This window comes from Phoca vitulina, unplaced genomic scaffold, assembly GCF_004348235.1.
Source record: "Phoca vitulina isolate PV1807 unplaced genomic scaffold, GSC_HSeal_1.0 scaffold40, whole genome shotgun sequence".
Classification (NCBI taxonomy): domain Eukaryota; kingdom Metazoa; phylum Chordata; class Mammalia; order Carnivora; family Phocidae; genus Phoca; species Phoca vitulina.
Window position 1 is genome coordinate 1,438,641 of NW_022589743.1, and position 21,945 is coordinate 1,460,585.

The 21,945-nt window shown below is 42.1% G+C and overlaps 1 protein-coding gene across 2 annotated transcripts in view; it reads left to right on the plus strand.

Annotated features, from left to right (window-relative positions):
- FBXL20 (F-box and leucine rich repeat protein 20) overlaps window positions 1–19,518 on the plus strand; it is a 102,379-nt gene extending 82,861 nt beyond the window's left edge. For both annotated transcript variants that reach the window (XM_032428425.1, XM_032428426.1), the window contains exons 8-15: window positions 28–154; window positions 1,825–1,899; window positions 4,018–4,148; window positions 6,135–6,195; window positions 7,290–7,334; window positions 9,140–9,196; window positions 10,317–10,529; window positions 12,078–19,518. In XM_032428425.1, coding sequence (XP_032284316.1) covers window positions 28–154; window positions 1,825–1,899; window positions 4,018–4,148; window positions 6,135–6,195; window positions 7,290–7,334; window positions 9,140–9,196; window positions 10,317–10,529; window positions 12,078–12,185 — 817 coding nt within the window. In that variant the 3' untranslated portion in view covers window positions 12,186–19,518. The remainder of the gene's footprint in view (window positions 1–27; window positions 155–1,824; window positions 1,900–4,017; window positions 4,149–6,134; window positions 6,196–7,289; window positions 7,335–9,139; window positions 9,197–10,316; window positions 10,530–12,077) is intronic.
- Window positions 19,519–21,945: the final 2,427 nt, after the last annotated feature.

Below are 21,945 nucleotides of genomic sequence, written 5' to 3' on the forward strand. Positions count from 1 at the left end.
ATTTGTTTCATTTTGTTTTGTCCTAAGTGAGGGATGTCCACTGTTGGAGCAATTAAACATTTCCTGGTGTGACCAAGTAACCAAGGATGGCATCCAAGCACTAGTGAGAGGCTGTGGGGGTCTCAAGGCCTTATTCTTAAAAGGCTGCACACAGGTAATACTCCATGTAGTGCTTGTGAATTTTAGAAGAACCGTGAACTTTGAAGGCAGCCCAAAGATGTTGGCTGGAGGAATATGTAGTTGTATATTAATGACCAAAGATACATGCTTACCAAAAATTAAAGTGTCTTCCTTAGAGTAAAAAAAATATGAAAAGAATTAACATCTGACCAAAGATAAAATTTTTGAGGGGAGGCAAGATGGGGAGACAAAATCACACTGAACATGCACCATAGGCAGGAAGCATCTTAAACAATTTAATCTGAGAAGGAAAGTTGCCATGTTGTCACTGCCTGAGACCTTGAACTGGAGACACAGGGAAAGCAGTCTTAGCAATTTTCACTAGTTGTTTAACTACCAGGTTAAATGTGCCAAGTATACAGAACCTGCATTTTATAGTGTTGGTGTTCACTTCCTGCCAGTCACATTACAAATCCCAATGTGTTTTGTCATTAAAGATTTTACTATCTTCGTATTTTACTGTTATTTAAAAAAAGAATTGACATGGCAGCATCTCGAAGGAAATAATCAAAAGTGAGTTTAGAAGTGACTGACAAAGTAGGGCTAAGCTCTTGTGACATTATTTTATTAATGGTTACTGGAACCATGCCTTGGATTTTGTTAAAAGTGCTCTTATTCCATTATTACTGTGTTATGATTGTTTAAAAAAAAAAATTCCTGTAAGGTACACACTACATACTAAGATCGGCTATCATTCCTGTTAAAAAAAAGCTTTTTTTACCAAGCTTAAGATGAAGCTTTGTGTTTGAAAGTTAGAAGATGGTGGTTGTACATTATTTCATTTAGAAAATATAAAAATTCATTTTGTTTTGAAGCTAGGTGTTAAACTGGAATAGCTCTTCTACCCCAGAGAATGGGGCAGTTGTGCCCTTCCCTTGACATTCCTTTGTTGTTTAATTCTTTAGAATCTTAATAATTGTTTTTTTTAATCCCGAGAGATTAAACAGTAGACTTGTTAAGAAAACAAAAATGAAACTGTAACCAAAATTTTAAAATAAAGTTTAAAAAAAAAAAAGTGCCCTTATTCCTTCACCGTGATGGGAGGAGTTCCATTGTTTGAAACAGAGCTTTGAAAGTAAGACTGCCTTAAAACAACAGCTTGAGCTTCTGGTTATTTATGGAATCCTGAAAAATATTGATTGGAATGCACCATTATAATCAATTACTTGCCATCTGTTCTCAGCACTGTACGTATGGCACTGATCTTCCAGCAGCAGATAAACCGGATTCCTTTCTCAGCTTCTGCTCCCCAAAGTTTGTTTTTAAAAAAAACTTTTTATCTAGGAAGTATAGAAGTGTGAAAATTATTTTAGCTTCATAATCCCTGAGCAAAATGCTGTGAGGCGTACTTAATTTTTATCAGAAGAAACATCCATAAACATTAGGCAGTGTTTATTTTATCTTTTCCTTGATTTGATGGTCATGTGAATTTGATGTGGTTGAAACTGATGAAAAATACTGATAACCATACTAATGACATGAATTACACCTTTATGTGACCAAGGGTCATTGTTTCTGGTTCACTGTTCTTTGAAACCTGGTTGGCTGTATTTAGAACATATTGATGAATGTGTATACTCCTAAATCTTTGTCCCTTGAAACAATGTTAGTAATCATTTTTTTCTGTCTTTCTAATTTTTCTAGCTAGAAGATGAAGCTCTCAAGTACATAGGTGCACACTGTCCTGAACTGGTGACTTTGAACTTGCAGACTTGCTTAGTAAGCAGTCCTTCCCACAACTCTTTTGTATTTGTAATTCATTGCAGTAATATTGTACAAGCTTCAGTCATCAAGACCAGTGGTTTTTTCCACTTCAGCCCTGGGGACACAGGAAACACACAGATGATTCTTTGCATGCTTAATGATACTCACTCCTAAGGTCTTTGACATAAGTCATATAGAAGATAGCTCATGCAGAATTCCAAATAAGCTAACTATAACTCCACCCCTTTTCTTTTCTGCTTTTTAGAAGTGAATTATTCACAGACTTTAGTACTTAGAATATTTTTGGTTAATTAATTGCAGTCATGCCAATGAAGATCTGTCAGTGAGTCATTAACGATTGGGAACCACTGATCTAAACAGATGACAAGCAAAATGTACTCTCTAAATTATTTCCAGGTAGTATTTGTAGTTCACATTGGGCTTGTTTAGACTGTCAGCTTTTTTGTGTCTATCCCCAAACCCCTGCATTTTGCTCAGAGAATTTGCTAAAACTATTCAGGGTCCTAGAACACTGACAGTACACTTTTAGCTTTTCTCTCTTGCCTTGAAAATTACAATTATGTGTTGCCTTGCAGTGAGAGCCTCTCATGGCAGTGAAAAAGAGTTGATGAAGGTTTGCCTTGTTTTTGCTAAAACTTCTGCTCATTAGCCCCTCCCTTTCTTGTATGATCACCTGAAACTTGAGACCATAATGGTTGTTTAGTGACACATAAGGGAGTGGGGGGATGGGTTAGCCTGGTGATGGGTATTAAAGAGGGCACGTACTGAATCGAGCACTGGGTGTTATACGCAAACAATGAATCATGGAACACTACATCAAAAACTAATGATGTAATGTATGGTGATTAACATAATAAAAAAAAGAAACATAAAAAAAAGTGACACATAAAGGGCCACATTTTGTGCAATTGAAGCAACCTCCCCTTCCAGCCCTTAAGGGATGGTGCTGATAATGATCTACTTGGGAGGCTCCTGAAGACTGAGTTAAAGGAATGACATTCCTTTCAAGTCTGATCACCGCTTCCTTTTAATTCTGATTGCCATAGTTGCTAACTCTCAGAATTTGCCTCCTATTCATTTATGAAACCGAAATATTTGGCCTGACAGGAAGAGCTTACACAACTGCTGTAAACATGAAACCATCATCTTACAATGATAGGAGAAAACTATTCTCGGGGATCTTTGGATCTTACGTGTATGTATCTACACACAGATACACTCTGTATGTATTTGTGTGGATATATGTTACATACACATATATGCCATACCTACCGTTTGCTGTTTTAGTTTCATTTCCTTGACCCTTCCAGCAGACAGAAATCACAGTCGGTAAGCACAAAGAACCAGTTCTATCATCTGTTTATTTTACTCTTTCCCTTCTTCACCCAGATCTTAGGATATAAGGCATTCCTTCTGTAGAATGTGATGCAATGATCCTCATTCCTAAGACTTCACGTTTCTGCCCCAAAACTGTTGACGTGACCAAAGTACATTCTCAGTCCATTCTATTTTTCTTGACTAAGTTGAAAACATAAAAGTTTAGTAAATTTTATTCTTTTTAAACTTTGAAGAATTGTTACGTATGACTTTCCTCCTCTTTCTTCTTCAGTAATCCCTTATGGACTTGAAAACACTAAGGAACAGGCAGCAGAGCTCTACAGTACTTTCCTAATACGTGACACAAATTCTCATTGGCCTGATAAAGGAATTTAATTGAATCTACCCCATGATGCACCTCATGCTGTTCCCAGCCCCTTACGTTAAAAGAATCCCGTTATAGCTTCTTCCCTTTACACCAAAAATGAGCACAGGGATGCTTGGCTGGCTCAGTTATGTGACTCTGATCTCAGGGTTGTGAGTTCAAGCCCCATGTTGGGCGTGGAGCCTACTTAAAAAAAAAAAAAGAAATGAGCGCAGATTCTCTCACAAGTAAATCAAAAGGAACTGAAAAGGAGAAACAGTGTGTTCATTTTCTTTTAGGTCTGCTACCTGATTAATATTAAATCGGTTTTATTTCTTTTTGGTGCTTATTTTCCCAGGTAACATTTTTTCCTTCTTTTTCTTCTGCTACGTTACTAATACCTGTGGGGGTTTTTTGCTCTTATTTTTTAGCAAATCACAGATGAAGGTCTCATTACTATATGCAGAGGGTGCCATAAGTTACAGTCCCTCTGCGCCTCCGGCTGCGCCAACATCACCGATGCCATCCTGAATGCCCTAGGTCAGAACTGCCCGCGGCTTAGGTAAACATCTCTTGTTCAGCTCAAAAAACCAGGGAAAAGGAACAAACGCCTTCTTCACCCAAATGTATTCCTTGGAACTTTGAGATTTTTAAGGGAGACGCTACAAGTCTACTACCCTTTTAGATGCTAACCTGTTTGCTCTGTACCTCATTTGATTACATGTAATTGGCTTAAACCAAGGGGTGATAGTTTCCTACTTCTTGCTCTGCATGCTAGAAAAAAAAAAATTTAAACATTTTATTTCATTACGTGAGAAATGAAATAAAGGCATTTTCTCTTATTAATACTTCCATATAATTCCTTTCTGAAGAAAGTTTTTAAAGTCCTACCCTGTGGTTATTTACCTTGTGGTAACGATGCCAGGTACTTAGCAATCAGTATTTAAAAAGAAAAACCAGCCCTGCAGGAAAACTCCTTTGTGCTCGTGGTCTTTTAGAGCAAGCCTGATTTCTCTATGGTTCCTCCTCTTTGCCTAAGTATAGGATTGGCTGAATATTTACTAAGAATGCAGTGTTAGCATACACATGTTTTCGAAACCCACGTTGGTTCTGTAAAAGCACACAGCGTGCTATTTTGTAATAAATAAGGATGATCCCCATACATCTTTTTTGTTTTTAAAACAGAACTTTTATTGTACTTATGTTAGATATGTTAACCATTGTTTTAAGTGATTTGCAAATATTAATTCATTCAGTCCTCATAATAGCATATAAACACTGTTATTATCTCCATATTACAGATGAGAAAACTGAAGCACAGAGAGGTCAGGTGACCTGTTCAAGGTCTCACAGCTAGTGAGTTCAGGAGCAAGGATTCAAACTCAGGCAGTCTGGCTCTAGAGCCCAGGAAACCACATATAATAATCACTATAAACCCATATAACTTTATTAAAGCTTTTTGTTATCACCTGGCCAGGGGCCTAACCATAGTTATTAAAAGTTGACTGGATTATCAAAATTCCTTGATAGATCATAAACTTGGTCAAAATTAATAATATCAGAGGCCTGGGGCTAAGGAGGTAGCCAGACTCCTCCCTAAAAATACTATGCGTTACCTTTTTCTCTTTTAAAGCGAGTGTTCGGCTCCTTACTCCTTCATGGTTTATTTTATTGTTCGAACAGAAAGGCTCTCAAATATGATAATCAAAAGTTAGGTTCAGTCAGATCATGCTTTTCCATTAGAAATTTTTCTGATTGATTGGTAGTTGATAATGATTTATTTTACTGTAGCTTTATTTGTTTCAACTCACGTAGTAAGTAATTTGTAAGCAAACATAAAGATATTATTTGGTACTGTTGTGCAGATGCCACCAAACTTTTCACAGAAAAGAGCCACTTTTGATTCCCCTGTCCTGTGGTTTTAGTATTTCGGTTAGTGCTTAGCAGTTCCTGAGTAGGAGAGTGGCTGCCAGCTCAACCCCCCTCTGCACTGGGCCTCCCTGGGAGCCTGTGGGAGGAGGCAGGAAGCTCAAGGGCATTTTTTCATAAGTATGGAATTTCATACTTGGGACAGGCCTGTAATTAACCAGTCCCTTCATAGCATTTCTAAAAGCTATTTAAATCTGAGTGAACCTTCACGTAAAATAGGGAAAGAGAATAATTTTCTTGAGCAACAGATTAATTGAAACAGAGTATTTAGCGCCATTTCCTTTGTTTTCCAGGAGCAGGCTGCCCTCTGGGGGTAAGCAGTATGCCATCAAGGCTTTTTAAATGCATTTTTCATGCATTTTGGCATTGACTACAAGCTTCTATTACGTTCTTCTGATTGCATCACCCTGAAATGTGGTGGTATTTACAGGACCACTTTATGATGACTCCATGACAATGAATGGCAAGATCTGTATCCAGACTTGCTTAGCTGTTTATGTCACTATATGATGCAGTGCTTAGGGAATAGGAGGTTATTTTCTTAAATTCTTGCTGTTCTAATAAACCCAGTATTCAGGGAACAAGGGGCTTGACTTTCACTTTGCTTTTTTTTGAACAGAATATTAGAAGTGGCAAGATGTTCTCAATTAACGGATGTAGGCTTTACCACTCTGGCCAGGGTAAGTATTTTCTCCAGGTTCTGTAGGTTTGGTTTGGATTTTTTTTTTTTTCCCAGAAGAGTGAGCACTGAGGGAAAAGTGGAATGGCGGCAGAATGGAGGGTGTGGGGTGTGAGGGCACTTCTTGTGGCCGGTGGGCCTGAACATTCTCGTGCTGCAGCTGCAGGCCCATAGAACACAGACTGCTCTGGAAACACAGACGTGCATTGGAGAACATGATGCTCCTTCTTTAGACTTGATTTGCCATGTTTTCACTGATGGTAAACTAGGGAGGGCCTTCCTAGTGCTTTGTGAAAAAACTTTCTTGGTTGTTCGGTATGTGACTGGTGGGTGAGAGTAACATTGAAGGAAACATATGGGCCTGATTTTAAATGGAGACGGTTTAAGAGATTTTTTTGTGTTCTCCAGAATAAATACTTGGAATGGTTTATAAATCACTGTATAATAGTAGTATTTAAAATTATACTGTCTTTAACTAGTATGTAATGGAATATGGGGAGGAACATTTGCTTTCAGGCAGATTGATGGAAGACTAATGGGTTGGGGGGGGCAGTGCATGGCATAACTCAGTGAGGACACAAAGCTTACCTTCCATTCTTCCAAAGAAATCATTTTCATGGGGCGCCTGGGTGGCTCAGATGGTTAAGCGTCTGCCTTCAGCTCAGGTCATGATCCCAAGGTCCTGGGATCAAGTCCCGCATCGGGCTCCCTGCTCCTTGGGAGCCTGCTTCTCCCTCTGCCTCTCTCTCTCTCTCTCTCTCTCATGAATAAATAAATAAAATCTTTAAAAAAAAAAAGAAATCATTTTCATTAAATTATTTATGGTTGGAGTGATCTGTATTATCTTGGTATTAGTGTTCAGAACATTTATTCCCTTGGACTTACAAGATGTTAGATACTTCAAATGTAGAATAATTGAGAAATTTCCACTGTGATCAGGGTCTTTTAAGATGTGTGATTAATGAAGGCAGAAAGTGACGTTAGAATGACAGAAGATTTTGTCAGTGTATTTAATACTACTTCTTAGTTTTCTGGCTTTAAATTTTCCCATGTTTTAAATGTTCATGTTATAATGTTTGGTTTTGTATTCTGTAGAATTGCCATGAGCTTGAAAAAATGGACTTAGAAGAGTGTGTTCAGGTAAGAGTGTGGATCTTTACTCAGAAATACAGTATCATAGGGACGCCTGGGGTGGCTCAGTTGGTTGGGCTTGGTTTCAGCTTGCAGAGTCGTGGGATCAAGCTCAGCGGGGAGTCTGCTTGAGATTCTCTCCCTCACCCACCCCCCTTTGCCCCTCCCCCCTAAAATAAATAAATCTTAAAAAAAAAACAGTATGATAGAAACTTATAAAAAAGAAAAAGAAACTTACATAATACATGCACATCAAAACATTCAGTTCCCTACTCTAATGTCATGTAGTGCCTGGCAGCACTGCTGATTCTTCCTTTATTGAGGTGTCCTCCAGGCATCCTAGGCAGAAGTGCACGGTATACATGGTAAGGAACTAGGAAAATACATGCCATCAATAAGGTTACCAGTGGAAAGAAAGAAGGCCCAAGCATTCAGGCCATAAAGATGTTAAAATGTTTCCTTAAACCTACAGGGTTATAATACTAGTAAATAATTAAAGCCCCATCACATGGACAATATAGCACTGCCCTTTTTTTTTTTTTTTTTAAGTTTAATGAGACCATGGACTCCTTACATCATTAGCCCTGGAGATCCAACTCTGCCTTTTGGACAGACAGACTGACCAAATACTGCCTTAACAGCAATTCTTTTATTACCAATTATAAGAGCTTTAAGATTACTAGTTGATCAGAGAGAAATTTTGAAGGGGGACTCCTAAAAAGAAGATAGATTAATAAAAATTTTTTAATGGTAAAAATAAAGATAACTTCTAGTAACTGTAGGGGTCAATGTTTTCTGAATTACTTGTTATCCAGACACTCTTTAGCAACTATTCTTACTAAACTAAAACTTGGGGCACCTGGTTGGTTCAGATGGTTGAGCGTCTGCCTTTGGCTCAGGTCTTGATCCCGGGATCCTGGGATCAAGTCCCGCATCGGGCTCCCTGCTCCTTGGGGAGCCTGCTTCTCCCTCTGCCTCTGCACCTCTCTTTCTGTCTCTCATGAATAAATAAATAAAACCTTTAAAAAATAATAATAAACTAAAACTGTTCACATCCATCTACCTCTTGCATATGCCTGAGTGTCCTGTGTGTCCTCTCCAATGTTACTCCCTCTCAGTGATGTGCACACACCTTCCCTCCCCAACCTTCCATCCCCCACCATTTCTTAGCCCCTGTGAAGCTATGTATGTTATAAGCATCATCATCATTTCAGAGTTGGAGGAGCATTTGAAAAGAAGCACTGATTTACTTTCCAGCCTAAGATAACTATAAAAGACTGTTCTTCCTTCAAGAGTTCCTCCTTCTTTAATGTTCATAGTTAACCCAGATTCCAGCAGTGCCTTTTCTGTCACCTTCGGGAAAATACCTCACACCCAAGATACCAAATCAGAGTTGTGGCATGGCTTATAAAATATAGGCCAAATATACTTAAAATTTGAGGGTATTTTCACATTAATTTTTTTTTCACATTTGAGCAGCGTTTTTCACATGGAGCAGCATCTTCTGATTCTTTTCTGTGGTGGTTCTAGGGAGCTAAAGTCCAGTGGGTAGAAGTTACAAAGGGACAGATTTTCATTCATTTCAAAAACAAAAGAGAACTTTCAACAGACCTGTTCAAAGATGAAGACTACAGATGACTAGACGTGTTCAAAGAACAGGTTCAAGTAGCCAATGGGATTTCAGTCTTAAGATTCTGTTATTTTATGATTAATATCAGGATATCAGTTTAGAATACAAGTGTACTCAAGAATGAGGTACAGCCATGAAGCTTTTTTGGAATTATACCTATAATAAATTTATGTGTTTCTTTCAGATAACAGATAGCACGTTAATCCAACTTTCTATACACTGTCCTCGACTTCAAGTATTGGTAAGTTTGACTTTTTAAAAGTTTTATGTGTTCATTGGATTTAATCAAAACCCAGCTCTTACTTTCTTCTTGGTGTCTGGCTACCATTTGGGGAAAGCATATTTCTATAAATTACCAATTTATAGAGGACCAAGGGATTATGTATCAATACTTGGAGGTAGAAAAGTGACATGGAGAGTATGAGTTCTCCCTCCCACATGAATTACACTTCAGCCTGAATGATGTTTAAATTTCAGAGATCCAGGAGACAAGATGGCCCCAAATAAAATTTGCCTCACCTTGCGACTAAATGATCCTGTAAAACAGAACTAATCAAGGCTTTACTAGGGGTGTTCTCTGCTACTGTTTCCAGTAACACTGTGGGAAAGCATTCTGCTTAACTATTTTGTGTCCAGGCTCATTTTTTGTGTGTGTTTGGTGGTATGTTACTGTCCAGAATTGGGACAAGGGGTTCTGAGTTTCACGTGGAGGAACCAGGGATTTATGGAAAATTGATAAAGGGATTTGTGTGAAGAGATGACCACACCTGACAAGTGTATGAATCATCTTCAGTTAGTTAACTGTATTGACATTCTCCTATACCAGGTATTCAGTATTTAGTCCAAATTCCAGAAAGTTTTGTTCAAGAAAACCTTGAGCCCCTCTTGTCCCAGTAGAAAAGTGCTAATTTGTATGTGGGGGTGGGTATCATGTTTTGTTCATGAACTAAAAGTCATTGCATGAATTCACAAGGTATGTTTAGATTCATACACAGAAGGACACCTGGGTGCCTCAGTCGGTTAAGCGTCCAACTCTTAATTTTGGCTCAGGTCATGATCTCAGAGTTGTGAGATTGAGCCCCATGCTGGGCATGGAGCCTGCTTAAGATACTCTCTCTCCCTCTGCCCCTCCTCCCCTCCCCAAAAAAGAATCACACACAGAAACGTCAGTCATTGATATTCAAAAGCAGAACCCCAGGAACTCTAGTTTGCTCCTCTTCGTTTCACCACATGGATCTGGTGATGGCTCCATATACATCACAGTCTAATCCAGAAGATGTCCTTTCTGGCTGTGCACAGGCCAGGGGCTAGAAGAATGCCGTGAGATGTCTCAGTGTCCTCCTTGTTCTACTTGGCTGCAGAGTCTGTCTCACTGTGAGCTGATCACAGACGATGGAATTCGTCACCTGGGGAATGGGGCCTGCGCCCATGACCAGCTGGAGGTGATTGAACTGGACAACTGCCCACTAATCACAGATGCTTCCCTGGAGCACTTGAAGAGTTGTCACAGCCTCGAGCGGATAGAACTCTATGACTGCCAGCAAATCACACGGGCTGGGATCAAGAGACTCAGGGTAAAGACGGCTGCGCACTCCCCAGCTCTGGTGCTCTCAGCACCTTTCCTTCTTTCTTTTTTTTCCCTCCTCCATTTCCTTTTTGTTTGTTTGTGTTTGTTTTTGTTTCAGATTTAGACTTCTGTGATTTTTATATTTACTTGGACATTCAGCAAAGAGGAAAAAAAATGGAGAGCAAACCTAAGGGTAGTTTTTACCTGTTGTTCCAGATGGGAATTTAGTGGGAAAATACCCACTGAGGGGAAGAAAGTAGGCCTCCTCCCAGCAGAGTCTCCTGTAAAGTCCAGGGATTAATAACATGCCCAGAGTCAAAAACACATGCCAGATTCAGGAAAGAAAGAAAGAATATAAAGAAAATACTTAGTTAAATGGGATTTAAGAATTTAATTTGTATTTCCTTTCACATCAAACTCTTTTGCTGGGGTTCTTATTTTTTAAGACAACAAATGGATTAAGTAGGGGTTTTTTTTGTTTGGGTTTTTTTGTTTTGTTTTGTTTTTACCTTTTAGCCCCATTCTCCATACTAAAGTGACCCATGCATAGTCAAATAACTGGAAGACAGGTTGCCAGCAAGGAGGTTATAAAAGGATGGATGAATCTATATGTTAGGTTATTCAGCTCAACAGACATTTATTGGAACATCTGCTTCACACCTGCTGTGGGAAAGGCACTGTGCTTAGTTAGGCCCTTACAACCAGTGTCTGAAAACATCCATGTTGGCCACATGGCATCTGAGTGCACAAAGGAGCACCAGACCTCATCTTGAGTTCCAGTTGGCCTTAGTTCCTCCTCTCCCTTCTGACCTAGAGGACTGAGAGCATACCTGCAGTGGGGAAGCCTTGCAGCCATATTCCTTCTACACCAAAAGAGAGCCGTAGGCCAACCAGAGCCTCTTCTATGGCCTCCTTGCAGTAGGGGTCCTAGACCTCCTTGGTTGTCCAGAATCTCTTCCATCTCTGAGTCCTCAAGACTTTTTATCTGTTCTCAAATCATCACTTAACATTTTTTCGTTTTAATTTAGCTATTTAGGTCTAGACTGTTAAATTCCCTAAGAGCAGGGTTTCTGTGTTGACCATCTTTGTACCCCCTATGTAACTAGCACAGTGCCTTGAGTGTGGTAGGAATTCAGAAACCATTTATGTACTAAAAACTAGCAGTATGTTTTAAAAGTGGATAATGAGGTTTTTAAGAAAATATCAGAAGAAACATTGTCCACAGTGACTTGGAAAAAATTATTTTAAGCTTGTATAGTTTCTTTCAACTCTGGGAATCCAACTAGCAATCCCTTTGGGACAGGTTAAGAGATTAGTATGACGTTTTCCCCCAGTTTTATTATTAAAAAGCAGATACCAAAGTTATGTGAGCTATTTAGTCATTTAGAATAACCTGGAATACTACAAAGCAGAACCCAGGTCTCTCAACATCCTGACCGGTACTCAGCCTCTGCCTTGCTTTCATGTTCACTCAGCCCCTGTGTTTTTTCTGAAAAGCAATGTTGCTCTTTCTGTTTTAGCCCTCTCTCTTAGTAATGTTTCTGTCTTGTTTCAGACCCATTTGCCCAATATTAAAGTCCACGCCTACTTCGCACCTGTCACTCCACCCCCATCAGTAGGGGGCAGCAGACAGCGATTCTGCAGATGCTGCATCATCCTATGACAATGGAGGTGGTCAACCTTGGTGAACTGAGTATTTAATGACACTTCTAGAGTTACAGTGGAGTCTCCAATGGAAGCAACCCCAGTGTTCTGGGCAAGGGTTACAAAGTGAGGGCAGCGTCCAGATCCCCAGAGCCACACATAACATGCAAACCCACCCTCACCCCCACCCACTCTAGTTCTGTGACCAGGGGACTGAAGCCCACGCTGGCTTTATCAAGTGGATTGGTAAAACTTAACCATTCCTGTTGGACATGCCAAGAAGAAAATCATAGGCAAGGTGGAGGGAAGGGGGCATTCCAGCAAATGCAGTGTTACTGCTCCTGCAGTTTCTTCATTTTTTGAAGGGGTTTCTTTGGTGATTTTGGAACAGCAACTGCAGTCCTCCAGGGTCAAGGAAAGCATAGAAAAACAATATATGTTGTATCCAGGGACCAGAAAGAAAAATTCTTTGCATCCTATAAATGGTAGCCATCCCTCATGAGATGACTACAGAGCTTCTGTGCTTCCTTGTTCCCATGCCAACATGCTGAGCATGCTCCCAAAGAAGGCTCATCCATTCCTCCTCCTGTGTTTTTTAGTATTTGGCCCAGAGGTTTCCTAAATGGTTGCACTGAAATCGCTGTGGTCCAAATGTGATTACTTACTCACTCAAATTGTCATTCTCTGTAGCACACTTGTGCACCTGTCTTTCGTTCTCTGTTGCTCCCTCCCGCACTCTTGCTCAGTCTGTCACCTGTTCATTGTCTGCTTACTCACACTCAGTTGTTACTCTTTTGCTGTTGTGTTTACAGTGTGCATTTTGGATGATTAGTTGGGGTTACCAAACATTTTTAAAAGAGACATTATCAATAAATATTTTTTTAATTCTAAATTTTACCATTAGGGGACCCTGCCTGAATCTTTGCCAGTCTGAAGGGAAACTATCACAAAACCAAGAAATGGTATGAGAAGAAATTGAGTTAAAACTATTTTGACGAAAACAAACTTTGCCTTTTGGTTTCTGTTATACCTTGTGATATATAATAATACGCATGATATGCGCAATGTTCTCCCTGCACATTTTTCTTCCCATCAGACTCCACTAACTTAATAAGGAGAGAGAAATGCATTACTAGTAAAGAGTGGAATGGCGAATCCCAAAACTGAGCCCAAAAGCACCCCCCACCCAAGCTCAGACATGTTGGATGTTCACTGAAATCTAGGTGTGAGCAGTAGCATCCCTGATTTGTGTCTGTGAGGTTGTTTTGTTTTAGTAGGAGTGCTGCTAGAGTTGCTGTGCCGTCCAGCTGGTCAGTTTCTCTCCCCGCCCCCCGACCCCACCCCCGTCCCAGCCTATCAGGGATGTAAGAACGACCCTAGAACAGGTGGTCAGCTGTATGTCAGTGTTGATGGTGTATCTCGAATGTTGGCACCTCAAAGGACCAGAACCATTTCAAAACCTATCAACCCTATCTTTCTTGTGCTCCGGACTTCCCATGAATGAAATACAGGGGTAACCAGGTGAAGGGTTTGAGAGGAAGCAGGGGGTTCATTGTCTCTGCCCAGCATGGTCAGCAGAACTGAAGGCAGGTATTCAGTGCCCATGACTCAGAGGCAAAGAAGAGGCTTCCTTCCTTCCCCCCAAAAGTCATAAAGGATGAGGGAACTAAAATGAGCTTCTAAAGTATAAGAAGTAGATTTCTAAACCCCAAAGTTAGAAACCTTATGTGGTTTTTAATAGGACACCTTTTTTTTTTTTCCTTTTGGTCTTTTAGGACATTACTGTGCAGTCTGCCATGATCTTAGATCATCTTCTGCATGATCCAGGCTGTTAAAAGGCTTGTTGTAATGCTGCAGGTGCTGGCTCTACATAAAGCATGACTTAGTTCTCCACAAGCAATTCGATGAAAGGACGCTAGAAATCTGTACTGTCCACCATTATTTTGCATGTTAAATTTATTTTAAATCCTATTTTTTATTAAGCCCTTTTAAACGCTCAAATTACTTTTATTTTTCATTCCCCCTTCCCCTTAACCTCTTTTCAAATTATCATGTGAAGAATATACTTAAATTTTATTTTTATTTGAGTATAGTTGGCATAAGGATATACCTTTTAAAGTGAGACTCACTCTCCTGGTTATACCCCACACGTACAAATATACACACTTGCACGCACACTTCCAGATGTGGTTAATATGCAGATCCCCAGGTCACTCGTTCAAACAAAAGTAAAAAGAGGAGTATTTAGGGGCCATCTGCTCTAACATATTAAGGTTTTTTTAGTATTGCCTGAACAAACTGACCATAAAACCCTGATTGATTAGTGAGTATGGGTTTAAATTGCCCACCAGTTGAGGACATTAAGGTACTTCTTTACTTAAAAAGTACATAAATGTAAAAGACCCTATTCACCAGGACATGAACATCTTGGAAATGCCATTTCTCAACTCAAAGAGTGGACCCACGTGCAGGTCCCTGTGGACTTGCTCAGGCCATCCCTACCTGTCTGGGCCAAGAGCACAGTCCAGTGAGAGAAAAAAGGAGTGTGAGCGCTGTGCTTGTATGTGGTCAGGCCTTGCTCCTTTCGCAAGAAAACTTCAGGCAGGCCCATCAAGTTTGGAAGGAAATAGATTTTTTTATGCCAATCTGCAACCTACACCAGCTGATGAAATGTACCAGGAATTTAAGAACCCAGAACATGGTAAGTTTTGGTCAGGTGGAAAGGGCCCCGCCATCCTGTCTTAATATCAGGGATACTTTTGAAAATTCAGTAAGGCTTCAGAGTTTAGGAAAGGCTTCTTGGCCCATTTGTCTGACTCCAGAGCCCCGGCCCTCTACGCCTTCTGTGATGAAGAAATACAAAGTGAATGGAGAGATTCGGGATAAGTCAGAAGGTACCCTCAGAGCTATTGCCTAGACCTGCAGGTAGCCAGGAGGGGTTATTGCTATGTCTGTGGAGAACGTTATTAAACATCCAGATCACCTCTTTTCCAAGCAGCCTTTCCCCCTACATTTTCCAGCATCATTTGCTACATCAGTATCTTTTCTGGCCTCTATACTGGCTCCATCAAGGTGATCCCAGCTTCTTCTTTTTTTTTTTTTTTTGGACTGCTCCCATTTTCTTCCTGTACTCATTCTTGTCTTCTATTTAAAGCCTCCGTCTCACTCCCAATGATGCTGCTGACTTATTCTCAATGTCTCCAGTCTAGCTTCCTCTTTGGGTCCTTGTCCTGATCTAAGCAAAGTCTCTGGGCAGCCTTGAATACAGTAACTGTTGTGTGGTTCAGGCCATTTTTCACCGGGTGGTCTTGGACGTTTGCTTACCAAATTTGAAATCACGCTGTTGGATATGTAAGAATATTTCTTAAATGGTTTTTGTAAATTTCCACATCCATTAAGTTGATGTAGCAGACCTATAAGTCAGAAATTTTACATTTTCTTTACAGCACATATTTTAGAGGGACACCTGGCAAATATTTTTATGATGCTTTATTTTGGGCTTTCCAAACCATTTGAACTGTTGAGTACAGCTCTAATGCTACAGCAGTCGGGTTCTTTATTTCTCCTAAATGCCTTGTAAAATGCTTTGTTACCGGTTTGATGGCCCACTCATGCCGTGGCGGGTAAACAGGGTACGCGGGAACTTGTCCTGGTCTGAAGTTGTAGGGAAGTGTGAGAGTGGCACTGGAAGGAAGACGGGGCTGCCTGCCTGCCTGTGTGGACAGCGTATCTTCAGGGAACTGTGGTTTTGAAGAAGAGGAACACTTGTGGATCATGGTTGACCCTTGGCCGTTTAATGTTTATTGTGCTGAAAGTCACAGGCTGCTTATGACAGGTGCTACCAGTGTGAGAGGAGGGGCTTAAAGGAAATGGGTCTGTTCTGCCTTTCCTTCCTTGTGTGCATGGTCTAAGATTAGGTTTCCATCCCCATTGTGCATCCTGGCTGAGGGACTCTTTCAGTGGTATTCTTTGAGCTTCCGGAACTTTTTTTTTTTTTTTTTAAGATTGCCTTCTTATCTGTCCACCAGTTCTAGGATCTTTAACCACCTCAAACCCAGGCAGTGTGAATGAGCTGAGACTTGTTTGAGACGAGGGGGAGGACTTTTGGTTGGAGGTCTTGAAGCAAACCCTCCCCTTTACAATGATCTTGGACCAAAGAACCCTAAAGCAGTAGGAGGGTGAGGGGAAATACGGAGTCTAAGCTTCTCGTCACCTTTATTTCTATCATAAACTTTAATTGTAATATTGGAAGATACAGAAAACTATATAAGACCATGTCGGTTGGCTATAATTAACCCAGGTAATTTGGGAATAACATTTGGCTCTATTTGCTATATCCAGGTGCCCTAACTGAACAGCTTGGTTCTCCAGCAAAGAACATGCTGCTCTAAGCTTGCCCTCTCACTTGAGACAAACTCTACTTGCCAGAAACTACCATTTGAGGCAAGTGCTTTTTCTGCATGAAGGGCTTCTGCAGCTCCCCCTCACAAGGCAAGTCTCTCTCTTTGTCCATTTTTATTCTTAGGAACATCAGATCTGCATCTCTGAAGGCTTTGACCCTTAGGAAAGTCCATAAGAACCTCTCAGCTGAGTCTGAGTGAATCTTTGGAGCCCAACAGAATTACACTTAATTTTCAGCAGGAAAAAAAAAATGTCTTGGGTAAGCTCACATGTGGGATATTAAGAGAAATTCCATAATGTGCTTCTTCCATCTCTCCCTCATGTGTTTTTTGAGTAAGCCCCCGGTGGAGTCTGGTTCGCAGGTGTTGAGTACCTCCTCAGCCAAGGTGTCTCACTGCCCTTTTAGGAAAAAGAAACATGAGCAACCAGAACTGTGTCAATGGACTCTTATTTTCTGTGTTTTTCAGTGTCTTGTTTTGAAGAATTGGGGTGGGGAAATGGTAATGAGATTGAAAGTAAAGGAGAGAATCGGCTCTGGAACTGGGGCACTTTGCTTCAGGTACAAGCATCTGTCCCGAATATATAGAAACACCTGCCTCACGCATGTGAGTAGATTTGCTTTCCTCTGCATCCCGTGAACTCCATGCCCTTCTCACCGGCACGGAGGGCTTCTGCCTACCACGCACCCGACCAGTCACCCAGATGGGGATTGGCACCCCCCAAAGGACCCCCAGTGCTTCTGGGTGTGGCTCCCCCCACCCAGGGCAGGAGCAGGTAGGCAGTGAATGAGAATCCCCACCCCAACAAGAGATGGGAGAAGAGAGGTGTCCAGACACATACCTTTTCTGCCACACCCCAAGAACCCAGGGAAATCTTTGAAGTGATGTCTTATTTATTGAAGTGGAAGAAATCTTTGCCCCACGACGAAGTTCCGCTTGTCACTGTTGCTTACTGCTTATTTTCACTAACTCAAATCTGTGTCTCACTGCTGCTCACACACATGTGTTTCTTACCTTAGCCTAACCCTTCTCAGCCCCTGAAGTCATTATTTCTGTGTTGTTTTTCTTTCTTTCTTTCTTCCTTTTTTTTTTCTTATGGCACTAGTGAACGACAACCGAAAGTCTTAGAAAATCCTAACTTGAAAAAGGAGTCTCTAACTGGCATGGTTTGATTAATTACTTTACCCCCACACACACACCCCCAAAGACTTGAATGATTTTCTTTCCTAGTGCTATATAATAGACCTGTAAAAAGAGAAACCTTTGCTGCTGCTTTTCTGGGTTTACATGTTTTTTCCTGCCCTTAAGAATCTTACCTGTGCTTCTCTGATGACTGTTACTTTCTAATAAGTGCAGGAAGGAGGTGAGCCTGAGATTTCTTCTCTTACTCCCCTCCTCACCCTACCCCCAAACTCCATGCTAACCTCTAACACACGCAAGCTCCGTGGGGCGGGGCTCAGGAGCTGCGTGGGGGGTCTTTTCTCCCCCTGCCGTGGCTCTGCTCTCGCAGCCAGCCCCTGAGGATCTGTGACTGCCCAGTCTGAAGGCTTGGAAGGGTTACGGCCGGGGGGGAGAGAGTCCTCTTCTGCCTTTTGCCTTCTTCCATTCCTGTTTAATGACTCAGCCTTCAGCTGCCTCCCACCCGGCTGCCTCCTTTTCCCTACCAGGAATTGCTTCCAGGTAACTTGCCTCAGGCAGTTCCCGGCTGCTCTCCTCAGCCTTGCCCACCTTCCCATGACCCTGAGAGCACAGATCTGTGTGGAGCTCAGCTGGGAGGACCACCCCTGCCTGTCAGACTCTGCCCGAGGATGGAGATGGGTGGGCAAATGGTGCTGCGGGAGAAATTTTTACCTTCAAACCAGGCTGTTCCATCCCTGCACTAACCCCCTCGGACCCCTCTCCCCCTGAGGGAACAGAAGGCAGAGGATGGTTGACTGGCAGGGTCTGATCCCAAACCTTGCTGTGGCCTCAGCCTCCTGCAGCCATTCGGCCTGCCCCGGAGTGCTTCAGCGTGCGGGAGCTGCTGCTGACTTGTTTCTCCACCAGGCCTGCCCCCCGCGCTCAGCCGCTCCCTGGGCTGACCCGGTCCCGGGACTCGGTGACTGAACACCAGGCTCCATTAGCTGTCCAAGTGACTGCTTCCACCCAATACTTTTGGCGCTTGAGGATGGGGGGAGGGAGGGTTATTTAAAATAAAATCCAAGGTGGCAGTAGAGGATTCCTTTTGCTTTAAAATCTTTGGACTAAAAGAAAAATGTTTTTTATATATAAATATATAAAGTAAATTGTTATGTAACTATTACTGTTTCCTGTATGTTCTAATTTTGTTTTATGATGTAATTAAAGGAAATAAGCTGTGAAGACTTCTCATTTTGCCGGGGAAATAGCCTGACTCAGAGCTGTGATTCTTAACTTCCTTGAACTCTAGAACTGCAAAGGCTCCCGAGGCTGAATGAAGGGGCTTCTTTTTGGCATCCTTGTATTTGTTTAGTATTCTTTAATTAATACCCTTTATTTATTAATAGGCTTAATACCTTTTTAAGAGCCTTTAATACCCTGAACTCCACCTGTCTCTGAAGACGTAATATAAATCAGAGTTTCTAAAAAACCTTTGTTTTAATTCATTTGACAGCAGCAATTCAACCTGAGTCCCCTATCTGTGCAGAGCATTGCCCTCACCTTGACTAGGAAGGAATGATGATGGAGTAGTATAATAGTTAAACAAGCTCCAAGCCGGAGTGCCTGACTTCCACCCGAATGACCTCAGCCAGTTGACCCTTCCATCTCCGTTCTTCATTGGTAGAGCGGGGATAACAGTACCTACTTTAGAGTGTGAAGATTAAAAAGATAATAATGACACATGGTAGATACTTGTTACCTGCTTTTATTCCCTTCGTGTCAACAAATATTTCAGGATCTAGTCTGTGCTAGAGGCTCCTAGGTTGAGAGATACACAAAAGTTAATGCAATGGGGTCCCTGTCCTTTTGATGGAAATGAGCAGTGGAGCCAAGTCAGCAAGCTGAATTTCAATCTCAAGTTATCTACCCTGTTGTGAAACACCCTTGGGGAACCCTGTGGAATTATAGGTCCCCTCAGTAATAACTGAGGTAAATGATCAATAAGGAATTAAGCAGATATTTTTAAGAGGGCACGTTGGCCTGTCTTCCACTCCATGCGTATGGGTTTTCTCTTTTCAGTGTTTGAAATTTCTTAAAGATTTATTTTAGTTATTATTAATTTTTTTTTTTTTTTTAGAGAGAGCAGGGAGAGAGAAGATCGCCAACAGACTCCTGATTGAGCGCTGAGTGCAGAGCGCCAACATGGGGCTCAGTCTCACAACCCTGAAATCATGACCCGAGTCAAAATCAAGAGTTGGAGGCTCATTCAGTTAGTTGAGCGTCGTTTGAGTGTCAGACTCTTGGTTTCAGCTCAGGTCGTGATTTCAGGGACATGAGATGGAGCCCTGAGCTGGGGTCAGCGAGGAGTCTGCTTAGGACTCTCTCCCTGCCCCCCGCCCCCACTCTCACGCATGTGCACACGCACGCTCTCTCAAATCTTTTTTAAAAATGAGCAGAATAAGATACAGCTCATTGCCATTTTTTTTTTAAATTAAAGACTTTATTTATTTATTTGACAGAGGCACAGCGAGAGAGGGAACACAAGCAGGGGGAGTGGGAGAGGGAGAAGCAGGCCTCCCACCGAGCAGGGAGCCCGATGTGGGGCCCGATCCCAGGACCCTGGGATCATGACCTGAGCCAAAGGCAGACGCCCAACGACTGAGCCACCCAGGTGCCCCACCATTTTTTTTTTAACGTTTTATTTTTTATGGGCACCTGGGTGGCTCAGTCAGTTAAGTGTCTGCTTTCCGCTCAGGTCATGATCCCAGGGTCCTGGGATCAAGCCCCACGTCGGACTCCCTGCTCATAAATAAAATTCCCTACCCTGAAGAGTTTTCTATTCCCTTCATTCCTTTAAAAAAACAAAAAGGATTTTTTTTTTAAAGATTTTATTAATTTATTTGACAGAGACACAGCGAGAGAGGGAACACAAGCAGGGGGAGTGGGTGAGGGAGAAGCAGGCTACCCGCAGAGCAGGGAGCCCGATGTGGGGCTGGATCCCAGGACCCTGGGATCATGACCTGAGCCGAAGGCAGACGCTTAATGACTGAGCCACCCAGGTGCCCCAGGATTTTTTAAGATTTTATTTATTTATTTGAGAGAGTTAGCGAGAGAGAGAGAGAGCCGGGGGAGGGGCAGAGGGAAAAAGAGAAGCAGACTCCCTGCTGAGCAGGAAGCCCGACGTGGGCTCCATCCAGGGACCCCAGGATCATGAGCTGAGCAGAAGGCAGACCCTTAACTGACTGAACCACCCAGGTACCCTACATCTCTAGAAGTTTTAAATAAGCATAGTGATTTGATAGTTGAATGGTCTTTTAGAGGCTTTAGTGATTAGTTTTTGCCCAAACTAGTTGGGAAAAAAAAAATCCATCCAGATTTATTTATTCCTCTGTCTCAGACTCCATCCTTTGCCCTAGTCTATAGTTTAAGTAAGGAGAGAACATTTCCCCAAGAGGACCAAAACACCAAGGAAATTGAACAAGCATTGAACAACATATTAAATATATATGCCTTTTAGAATTAACTATTAATACTAAGGAAAGGAAAGGGTGAATACAATTTTAAGTAAACGTGAATCAATGCACCCAGTGTTCAGGCAGCACTGCTTGGGGCAAAGGCGCCTTATCCATATTGGCAGGCTCCATGCCTCACAGGCTTGGCCAGCTGAGCTGAGCTTGGGAGGCTGTGCCCAGGTTCCACCAACTGAGCAGAGAGATGGGAGCCTGGGGGCTGCTCCCCTCCTCTCTAGGGGTAGGACATCCCGCTTCACCCAGAGCCGGATGAAGCAGCTGAGGATTTAAGCAAGGCTTCTGGTGAACGTGGGGCCCCCGAGAACCAGGCTGGCATCAGTCGCCTACTCTTGCAGCGGGATGTCCCTGGGCCTAGGTGAGAACCAGGTAGTAGCCATCTGGATTCTGCACTGGAAGCAGTGAAAAGGGCACCACTGGGATCAGACAAGCCAAGCACCACTTCTGCGCTGCTCCCAAACCAAGCAGCTGGGAGTGTGCCTGCCACCCCCCAGTGTTCCTCCTACCCCAACTCGAGGAAGCCTCCCTCTGTCCTGTAGGAGGGATAGAGGGCACACATCTGAATAACCAGCACCATAAGCCAAGTGGCCAGAGGTGCTCTGTGCCAGGGGATGTCCAGCAAGCATCTTCTGCATTGTAGGATGCTGGGAGTGGGGCAGAAGAGAGAGGGGGCCTTACTTTCCCCTCTATTAAATTCCCTGACCCAGACACTGGGACGTTTTATCCCTGAGCG